At 47.4% G+C, this 10,994-nt stretch overlaps 1 protein-coding gene across 1 annotated transcript; it reads left to right on the forward strand.

Moving 5' to 3' along the window:
- Nucleotides 1-461: 461 nt before the first annotated feature.
- LOC124051211 (ectonucleoside triphosphate diphosphohydrolase 7-like) lies at nucleotides 462-10,241 on the forward strand. The gene is made up of 14 exons (XM_046374299.1): nucleotides 462-906; nucleotides 1,217-1,317; nucleotides 1,437-1,622; nucleotides 2,327-2,532; nucleotides 3,643-3,793; nucleotides 3,990-4,093; nucleotides 4,220-4,279; nucleotides 4,398-4,546; nucleotides 5,351-5,517; nucleotides 5,910-6,111; nucleotides 6,205-6,324; nucleotides 6,429-6,514; nucleotides 7,057-7,218; nucleotides 7,474-10,241. Exons 2-14 carry the CDS (start codon nucleotides 1,310-1,312, stop codon nucleotides 7,688-7,690), a joined length of 1,818 nt encoding a protein of 605 aa, XP_046230255.1. The 5' UTR covers nucleotides 462-906; nucleotides 1,217-1,309; the 3' UTR covers nucleotides 7,691-10,241.
- The last annotated feature ends 753 nt before the right edge of the window (nucleotides 10,242-10,994 follow it).

A 10,994-nucleotide genomic window follows, 5' to 3' on the forward strand; every position in this document is an offset into this window, starting at 1 on the left:
AAATACGGACATATATATATTAAATATTTGTCCATTCATCTTAATATAAGTTAAAAATGTAAATAAAAGAAAATGTTCGGTTCAAATAGAATTAATGAAATGGTCACGACATTGAGACACCTTTTCAGAACTGGGCAGCAATCTATTGGTGATGTGTGTGAACCTTAGTGTACACTCATCAGATTCACTCCAGGGCTGACCAGCTTCCAAAAGGAACTGCGCAATTTCATCAAGCAAGGTTTTTATTTATTTATTGTTGTTGCGTTATGTGATGTTTTTGATATGGTATTTTTAGTCTGCCATCAGAAAACTATTTTCTGATACCGATCTGATAATTGATCATTCCAACAAAACAAAACTGACTGGACTTAGTCTTTGATACACTGGCATTAATAATATGTTAATTCATATTTATTTATTTATATCTCTTTGCTGTTGTGGTCGGTCTGAATGAAGGAACCAACAGCAGTTACATTTTCTGCAAGTTTCAGAAATATCACCTTTATAAGTACACTGACTTAAAGCACAAATCCCACATTTGAAATGCATCATGGTATTAAATCAAGATATAAATTACGAACGAACTGAAAAAGTATGATTAATTCCACCTGATTCCCATTGATCACATTGCTGCCAGCGTGCGTGTTGTTATTTCCTATAGGACTTGAATGCAGCAGACGCACATGCTCAGAGTATTTCGATGACGTATCCTACGTGGCCGACCGGAAGTGTGTTGGGTCCTTCGGTCACTTCCTCGCCGTCGCTTCTTCGCCTTGTTTTAAAATAATCTCCGTGAAGTACACCGGGAGAAGAACGAGCAGAACGTTTCGTCGCCGTTCGCTGTCGGACGAACACCACACTCCGCTGGTGGACTGTGCTGTCATGGCGGAGCAGAGCCACGTTTAGGTGACTTTATATCAGGGGCTGATAGCAGATTATGCTGTAACGGCGTGAGTGGTTCACGGACGTAACCGTTAGCCGGTTTAACTGAACAGCTGCTAATTTACATACATAGATTTATTATTGTCCTGTTGTAGCCACTGTGCAAAGCGTATTAAATGTGTTGTTTTATGCGTCGTTTGTTTCGTCCTCTTGTGTTTTTATGCCGTTAGCTGTTTTATCTTACATAACTGCGAAATAAGCCAGTTACTCCTCTTCTAATGGCTCTAAAATAAACAGTTTAGCACTGCTGAGCCTTTCCTGTTGTTTCCTCCAGGCGGGGGAACAGTCTCTGGACAGGATCCCGATCAAACTGCTGGCACCATGAGGTGACGACTGTGACATCTTGTATTTCTGCCGACGTGGATTTATGGCAAGGTAATAACCTGCTGATAACCTCCCTGAGAGCCTTGAGCGACAAGCCCTCACTCATAACGTGCACTCGGTCACACTCCTCAGGGTTTACAGTAGTTTCCCGTCGTGCTTGTGCTCCACAGGATCACCTTCTCCTGCCTGCCGGCCTCCTGGTACTGCAGCGTGTCCCTGCTGTCTCTGGGCTGTGCTCCCAGGCAGAGGCTGCTGCTGCTGCTGCTGCTCTTCAGCGCGTCCGCCATCTTCCTCCTGGGAACCTACCAGAGGCAGCTGTGGGGCCCACAGCGACGGCCCGGGGCCCAACTCAACAGGTGGGAGCTGGACAGTTCTGTACCAACATCAGGAAGTGTAACTGCATGATCGCCAGTGAGAGGGAGGGGAGGGCGCTGCAGTCAGACGTCAGAATACAAGTTTATCAATCAAGAAATATTCCCTTTTAACACAAAAGCCTCACACGCCGTTGCGGCCTGAGCATGTGGTTGTCTGACACGACGGCCATGTTTTCATGTGAACCTGACAGCTTGTAGCAAGGCTGGAAGTTTCTTTGCAAACAGAGGCAGCCGATAAGCGGCGGCGGGAGTTATCGGTTATCAGGTTTGTGTCCGAGGGCGACGTGAGCTCACGCTGTGTGACTGAGCGCAGCTGCTTTCAGGCCTCCATCTGTCCTGCTGAACACGCATGACTTTCATGAGCTCCAGTTGTTTTATTTGTAGCCGACTCTGTGCATTATTCAGGTGGCAGTTGAGTACGTCTTAGCGTGTCTTCGGCTGGACGTGCACTGAAAACAAGACTTTGAGTGTAGTTTTAACTGACATGAGCAGAAGCCCGTGTGGACTTAGTTTAGATCTGTGCATTATGTTCGGCCTTGTGAATGCAGACTCTTCCTGTTCGTGTGAGGTGGATGTGGATGTGCTGTGTGATACTGGAGGGTTAACATTGCTGGAATGTTCACATATTTGTGATAAAGCTATTCCTTCACTGATTCTCACAGTGTTTGGCGTCTGCTCCCCTGCAGGTACCTCTCCATCGCAGAGTCCATGGAGGCCACTGACGTCCTCAACCCCGCCCTGAATTACGGGATTGTGGTGGACTGCGGCAGCAGCGGTTCTCGGGTCTTCGTGTACTACTGGCCCCCTCACAACGGAAACCCTCACACGCTGCTGGACATCAGGCAGATGAAGGACCGCGACCGCAAACCGGTGGTCAAGAAGATCAAACCCGGTGAGGAGGCGGCGCTCGGTTGTTGCTGCTTTGGATGCTTGTAAAATGTGTGTGACAGTCGAAAAACAAACGCAGTGAAAATGACATTTTTTTCAGTGGGGTCTGGTGGATTTTGGCGAGATTGATACTGTTTGATAATATAAGATGATTTATTATAAGGTGATAATGTTTCTGGTTAAACAGAATCTCAGTAGAGATCGTTAATGTTATTCAGGGTGTCACATGAGTCCACCGTCGACTAATCACACACACATTAATCTTCATGTTAACTGAATTTACAGAAAATGTGCTCCACCTTGTTATGTTTTCATCTGGATTTGAAATGACATATGAGGATATGAGCCTTGAAGTCACAAATTGTTATAAAGTCTTGCACGCTCACGGTCCAGTAGGAGGACAAAGTCGTTCAGTTCAATCTGTTCATTCATGCATGAATGCTTCTGCTGTCCTCCACAGGACAACCAGACGCTTTGTGCTTTACAGGCTCATGCTTTCTGGTGCATTGTGGGAGAAAAAACACAACGGTTTTTGATCAATGAGCAGCAACTCCCCGTTTCTCTCTTTATGTCACGTCAGTATTTTAAACCGTAGTTCTGTGTGAAAAAGAGCAGAAGTTCAACAGAGATCTGGTCAAAGCTTAAACTTATTCCTGCGACTGTGCAGTGCTGATGTGTTGGCTCTCAGCCATCACAAAAAGAGAGGAGGGAGCATCTGTGTGTTTAAAACGAGAGGAAACACCTGCCAACTGAGCGGGTTCGTCCTGAGCTGAGGAGTTCGTCCCGACTTGTCTTTCTGATGATGATGATGATGAAGTCACGGCAGCAGAAAGGACCTTCAGTATGTTATCTCAGTGGTGGCAGGCAGATTAGATACTCTGAGTTTGTTCCAGCAGTGCGGCGCTTTGGGCCCTGGGACATAACATAACGACCTCCACAGTCACATATTGTAATCTTGATGGTTGGTTTTGGGAATGAAAGTATCTGAAGGACTGACGGGACGTAATGTGGACTTGACTCAAGTCTGTCGATATCTGTTGATGAGCTTGATTGGTCCCTGCTCCCTCAGTGTCACCTGGACAGACACTTTAGTGACAGTTTGTCTCCCTCTCAGGTATCTCCACCCTGGCGAAGACACCAGCGCAGGCCAGCGACTACCTGCAGCCTCTGCTGAGCTTCGCCGCTGCTCACGTCCCGCAGAACAAACACAAAGAGACTCCGCTCTACATCCTGTGCACGGCCGGCATGAGGCTGCTGCCAGAGAGGTACGCAGCCGGCTGAACCTGCTGCGCACTGACACGTGCATCACTGAACCGTTGTGTTACTGTGCATTGGTTTAAACTCGTGCACGTAGAGGTGGCGTCTCTGTAACCTCGAGACGATCTGCGTCTTTCAGGACTCCTGGTCTTATGATTTTTTTTGTCCAGCCCTCTGCATCGATGTTGTGCTTCTTGTTTATAGCCAGCAGGCAGCCATCTTGGAGGACCTGGTCGCTGATGTTCCCCTGGACTTTGACTTCCTGTTTTCCCGCTCCCATGCGGAGGTCATCTCAGGGAAACAGGAAGGTGAGACGACACGCTCGCTCGCTCGCTGCGATGCTTTTGCCTGCTGCTACTGGTTTGAGTATCAGCCCTAACCCTGTCATTTCTATCTGCCTGTCTGTCGTGGTCACGTCGCCTCCCGCCCTGAAGGAGTGTACGCATGGATTGGCATTAATTTTGTGCTTGGTCGCTTTGATCACGCTGACGAGGGTGAGTGTGGCGCTAACTGAAACCGACACTAATGTTTGTCTGGGTTGTCCACTTTCTTCATATATGAAAAGTACATAATAATAATAATAATAAAACATAAATCCTTCATGTTTCTCAGAGGACACCACAGTGGAGGTGACAACAGGGTCTCAGAACCAGCAGCCAATCAGCAGGCGGCGCACAGTGGGCATCATTGATATGGGCGGAGCTTCTCTGCAAATCGCCTATGAGGTGCCCAGCGCCATCACCTTCAGTTCACCGCAGGAGGTAAAGAACACCTCTGACTCTGTCACATTCATTTAGTGACTTTAGTTACTTTGCAGGTTCAGATCATTCAGCGTTGATAGGCTGACGTGTAACCAATCAGACAGAGTTGTGGGCGGGACAACGACTGACTGTTCCTACATCAGAGAGTCTGTTTTTGTGCAACAAACTGCCGAAAATCCAAAAATGTTCAGTTTTTCGGTAACGTCGGCAGCAGATTCTTACAACTGAGTGCTTGGAACAAATAAATAATTATAATATATATAATAATGACTTTTTTTTCCTCAAAAGATGACAAACGATTAATTAACAGTAGAATAGTTAACAGCATTAATTTTCTGTCAATCGGCTGCTGGACTCGTTCCAGTTCTATTACTGACATTAAACAAAATCATTGTTCACATCGAGCTTGTCTGTTAGGCCTCGTTCAGACCAAAGCAGGCGTTGTGGTGAGCAGCAACACTCGGAAACAGTCTGCAGTCTTGTGGGTGGAGAAATCGTCTCCGCCAGCCAGAAACCAGGTGTGATCCAGACAGGCTTCACGGACCGAACGACGAAACCCTCTCACAAGCCTGCGCTAAAGGACGCAGCGCCTGCTTTGGTCTGAACGGGTCTCCACAGCTGTGCTGGTCCGCAGCTGTGCTGGTCCGCAGCTGTCCTGGTCCGCAGCTGTGCTGGTCCGCAGCTGTGCTGGTCCGCAGCTGTCCTGGTCCACAGCTGTCCTGATCCACAGCTGTCCTGGTCCACAGCTGTCCTGATCCACAGCTGTCCTGGTCCACAGCGGTGTGACGTCTTGTGTTTTTTCAGGAGGAAGCAGGCAAGAGTGTCCTCGCAGAGTTTAATCTGGGCTGCGACGTTGAGCACACTCAACACGTTTACAGAGTCTACGTCACCACGTTCCTCGGCTTCGGGGGAAACATGGCCAGGCAGCGCTACGAGGACCAGCTGGTCAACAACACGCTGGCCAAGAACAGGTTTGACATATTAGTGCCATTAGGCTAAAAACAGTACGGAGGTCGGGTTCGGGGTAAGATTACCAGAAGGACTTTCAGACAGGTTATAAATTTTGGACATAAAAACATGAATGTTCAGCAGCCACCAGGAGACCATCAACACGTTTGGTTCTCATTTTGTTCATCTTGATGTACGGTCATCAGATCCAACCAGGTGGTCCATGATGTAAAATATGGATTTCAAGTGGGTCCATCTGTTGTTTATGGAAGTTATACAAAAATCTCTGAATCATTCTGGTTAATTAAACATGGGAAAGCTGCTGTAACTCATGATGTGAATCTGAACTGCGGAATCTCTTTCGTCTTCGTGTTTCTAAAATGTAAACGTGGTTTTCATGTTCCTCCTCGTCCAGGTTTCTCACCATGCAGACGGGTCTGAGCGAGGACAAACCGTACCTGGACCCCTGTCTGCCGGCCGGCCTGTCGGACACAGTTGTGAGGGACAACCGCACGCTGTACCTGAGGGGTCAGGGCGACTGGACTCGGTGTCAGGAGGCCGTTCGACCCTTCCTGGGCCTCCACAACGGCACCATGTCCCCGGGGGGCGTCTACCAGGTACGAGCCTTCAAGTCAGTCCCAAACGTCGACTTTTCAACAAAGACGTCACGTGTTTGTGTGAGTAACTTCTGGACAAACTTGATTCTTCAGGCTCCCATCAATTTCAGCAACAGCGAGTTTTACGGCTTCTCGGAGTTCTTCTACTGTACGGAGGACGTGCTGAGGCTGGGAGGACATTATGACAGCGAGAAGTACACCAGGGCTGCTGCGGTATCCAGACACAAACCACTGAGTGAAGCCATGAGTAACCGAGTTAAAGGGTTTTGTCTTTTGTTCAGTGGAAAGTTACAGGCTGGTGTGTGATTTTTCTGCAGGACTACTGCGCCACCAAGTGGTCGACCCTGAAACAGCGTCTGGACAGCAAACTTTTCTCTCAGCAGGCCGACATCAATAGACTCAGGTAAGCTCACCTTTCTTCTCCAGCTGTCTTCATCCCGATCCAGAGCCTCCGTCTTACGTGTTCACGGTGTTTCCTGAGGCGTTTGGGCTCCTGCAGGTGGCGGGCTAATCTCACTGTGTTCAGCCATGTTGCTCCTCATTCTAGATGCCAAGCGCATCCTCACTGCTGTGGCAAAAGGAAGAGCTACCAGATACTGAACAGAACAACAACGTAAAGCCATTCCTGAGTACATTTAAGTGTTGTTCTGTCATGTAATACAACCAAGGCAAGTCATGTGTCCCGGAGGACAGAGTCCGCACCACGACGCTTCGCAGAGCAAGCGCTAAACTCGCTGTTCTTTAGAAAAACTGCCACGTTTCTGTTTCTGTGACACTAAACTGAATACCTTTTGAGTTGTGGACAAAGCAAGACATCCGAGGACTTTGGAAAGTAATCGATAGATCAGCCAAAGATGAAAATAAATAATAATAATTTGCAGAAGCTGTTATTTTTCTTGCCTGGAGGTGGCGCTGACCCGTCATCCTGCTCCTCTTTTAACTCAGGTATCAGTGCTTCAAGTCGGCCTGGATGTACGAGGTGCTGCACTCCGGCTTCCGCTTCCCCGCCGGCTACCAGAATCTGAAAACGGCCCAGCTGGTTTATGACAAGGAGGTCCAGTGGACTCTGGGAGCCATCCTGTTTAAAACCCGCTTCCTGCCTCTCAGGTACCTCGAGCATCGTAACCTCACGGCACCTCTGAAACACATGAAAAATGAAACATGTTTCCTGCGTTTCCTGTCACCGCCATAGCTGGTATTTCATTTTGATCTGCGGCTCCTCTCTTCGCTGTAACCTTTCAACGTTAGCTTAACTGCCTCTGATAACGTCTGACAGTGGAGCTAAGCTGAATCAAGACATTCAGGTTGGTGCAGGCTGACGTTTTGTACTGAACAACTTGATGATTTCGATCTCGTCTCCAGGGACCTGCAGCAGGAAACGCTGCGACAGAACCACCCCAGCTGGCTGCGCTCCTCCTTCGTCTACAACCACCACCTGTTCTCGCTCTGCATCCTGGTGGTGGTGCTGGCCATCCTGCTCTACATCCTGCGCCTGCGGAGGATCCACCAGCGGGAGCAGCGGCAGGCCGAGGCCCTGAACCTCCTCTGGGCTGAAGAGGGAGAGGCCCTCCTCCCCTGAGAAACGACGTCTGTGATTGGTCATAACCTGCAGGGTTTTGTGTCCTCCATGACGCTTCCTGGAACTGAACCACAAAGCTGCTCATCAGCCGAGGGTTTGACTGGACCCGTGAGGATATAAGGGAAGAAACCATTACAGTACGGAGACGGTTTGACGAGCCTGGAAATCAAACTGCTGTCTGCATCCTTTGTGCAGCTTTAAACACAGAGCCATGTGTTTTATTTTATTTTTTCATTTTGATAGAAATGAATCAGCTCATCCATTTGTTGTAAGATTCAAAGCCATTTTAAGCTTACTGTAATTTCAGTTAACTTGGATTCACTGGACTGATATCAGCTGAGTGGGAAGCGGGAACGAACTGCTTCACTGTGGGAATATGGACTTTGATGAAGACTTTGATGAGACCCTGTCTGATGGCACAGAAGAAGGAAATGCTTCTTTCTGTCCACGAAGACTCCTGTGGTCCAGAGATGGCTGTGACATCTCAACCGATCCATCGGCCGTTCATCCTCACTACCGAATGAATCCTAACGACTCCGGCGACCTCACGCATGTCCAGCGTGTCAACACGACCTCCCACACGAATCAGGTTTTCCTCAGCTGTACTTTCTGATTTTCTGCTGATGGCAGTCATGTTTATGGAAGACATTTGTATGACTGCAAAGCTGGCCATGTAAGGGTTGAAAATACAGCGTGCTGACAATATGGCACTTAATTATTTAACAATATAAATTTATCACAGTATGATGTGAATGTGGCATAACAGGACAAGCTAATTATTAGCTTGTTACCAAGCTAATAAGCTGCACCCCTATTGAAATGCTTAATATTAACATGCTAATGTTAGCTGATCGTTGACATCTATAAAGATGGCCGACACGTCTCCAGTCCTGTCCAAAAATGAAGTAAACATGCCCCCGATATGAGTGCCGCCATCTTGCTCTTGCAGCATCATTTGAAGCCAGAATCTGTGCAGAAGTAATCCAGCAATGAAGCAACAGCATGGAGTTCCCACCCACACAGCCGTCTGACCCAATCAGGAGCAGCGCTCAGCTGTCAGTCATGTTAGAATAGAATAGAATAGAATAGAATAGGTATTGGTGAATATTCTATTCTATTCAAAGTCTGAGACTGAAAAAAGCTGAGCCAAGTCTGACAATGTGGAGCTGAAGCATCAGAGGCTGAAATGACCCAAAATGGCCACCATACAGGTGTTCAGGTTGCAAACTAACCTTTCACCTCAGGCTCTTTGTTCCACTATCTAAAAACAGCAACGACATTTCCTCTACTTTTATTTTTTTTTTCATTTAAAAATTCTGACTGAGATTAAGCCCATTTACCTGTCAGACAGGTAACAGATCTGAACATCCCCACCTGCACACAGAGAAGACATACACGATAAAACTGTAACTCAGCTGGAAACTGACTTCTGTTTCACCTTAAAATCCTTTTTACCGCCTTCCAGCAGCTGAAATGTTCAAACCCCAAAGTGATTCAGTGCTGCACCTCAGAGTGTGTGTGTGTGTGTGTGTGTGTGTGTGTGTGTGTGTGTGTGTGTGTGTTACCATCTGCAGTACTTCCCTGCCATCAAAGATACTGTTTCATGTGCACCTCCGTCGATTTCCTCGACAGCAAATCCTGCAGGCCGATGATGTCAGCTGAGCTCAGGCCTCAGACTGCGCTTTGATACTTGAATGCCACTGTTGTCCTGCCAAGACCCCCCGTCCAGCGCAGATTTTTATCGGCACAAACGCTGAGCCAAGAGGCGTTTTAGCCGACAGATCTGCTCAGTGTTGGGACGAAGGCGCCGAAAGCAGACGAAGGCCTCGCCGGGCCCGAATCGAGCAGATTGTCGTATGTTTTCCACAGTAACTCCAGAAACTGTCGCGCCGCAGGCCACAACGCACGCCGATGATGACAAAGTGTGTTAAACATTCAATACGCTTTTAAAAATGAAATACTTTAAAGCCATTTTTGAGGGGGGGGGGGGCTTACCCTGAGGGAGTGTTTCACTCAGTCTTTATGTCTACTGTATTTCACAGCTGTGGATGAAGCCAGTGTTCTGGCTTTTCCTTTGGTAGTCTTAGCTTCGTGTTGATCTGCTGATGCAGGTGTGTGTGTGTGTGAGGAGCACCTGGTGAAACCTCCTGACACTTCATACGAACAAACTCGAGTTGTTGTAGTTGGTGCTGATGTGAGGAGGAGGAGGAGGAAGGAGCTCTGTGATGTGACAGATGAGTTGTGTTGTGTCTGTAACCTCCGTCTCCTCGTGTGGACTTTTCCACTTTTAAATCCTGAAACATCAGATTTCTGTTTTCGTTCATTTCTTTTGTCTCTGGACGTCCTTCTGGTTCATCCTGATTCCTGCTGCTCCTCTGACGTCCCCACGTGTGGACCGGCGGTGGAGTGTGTTTCCAGTGCTGGGCATTGTGCAATGTTGAACAGTAATTCACTGAAGGCAACTTGTGATGATTTTAATTAAGGTACCTCTGACGTCAATGTGAGTGGAGCCAATTCCAATCCAATAAAGGATCCTGTTGTAGTAAAATCACCTTTGTGTCTTGCCTCCTGTGTGTTCAGGATTGCGGGGCGTTTAGGCCCTCGGCTTCGTCTTGCAGACAACTTTTTGCAGCCACATCTCCACACATGTTTTAAGGCACACATTTAAATTCTGGAATGTGTGTCTCACATGGTTATTGGGTGGAAAAAAATATTATCACCATAAAAACTCCAAAATATGTGAATACGCAAATACTTCACAAGTTTAACTGCCAGACAGAAGAAATTTCCACAAATCTTTCTCGCAGGCTCCGCCTCTTCAAAACCAGAGCAAATTTAAACTTTTGAGCAGTGAATGTTTAAACAGACTCTGCACAGTGAAGCTCAAACGTTCAGCTGGAGGAAGAAGAAGGAAAACATTTCTGCCTGAAGTGAGACTTAAACTTTGGGCATGAAGTCACGAACCCCTCAGGTCGTGTGGTGACAAAAGGAATTTCATCCCCGAGACAACAATCTCACCACAACATCCACTCAGTGGCTTCTCTGGAGCTTTGGATCCTATCTCCGCTTCTAAGCCAAAATGGGCTGAGTGCTCGATAAATAAATAAATAAATTAAAGGAAACTCGAACATCTATAATTCACAGCTCCATCCGATGCTGATGATGATGAAGATTATGTAATGTGGAAACTTGTGGTCGGGTCGTTTTCTAAACTGCTGTTTCCAAGCTCGAGACTGAGCTGTGAACCTCAGCGTTTCCTGCTGGGAATCTGCACAGGAGAAAACGTCTTTTCGGATAAAAATGG

Source organism: Scatophagus argus, chromosome 2 (assembly GCF_020382885.2).
Source record: "Scatophagus argus isolate fScaArg1 chromosome 2, fScaArg1.pri, whole genome shotgun sequence".
In the NCBI taxonomy this organism is placed as follows: Eukaryota; Metazoa; Chordata; class Actinopteri; family Scatophagidae; genus Scatophagus; species Scatophagus argus.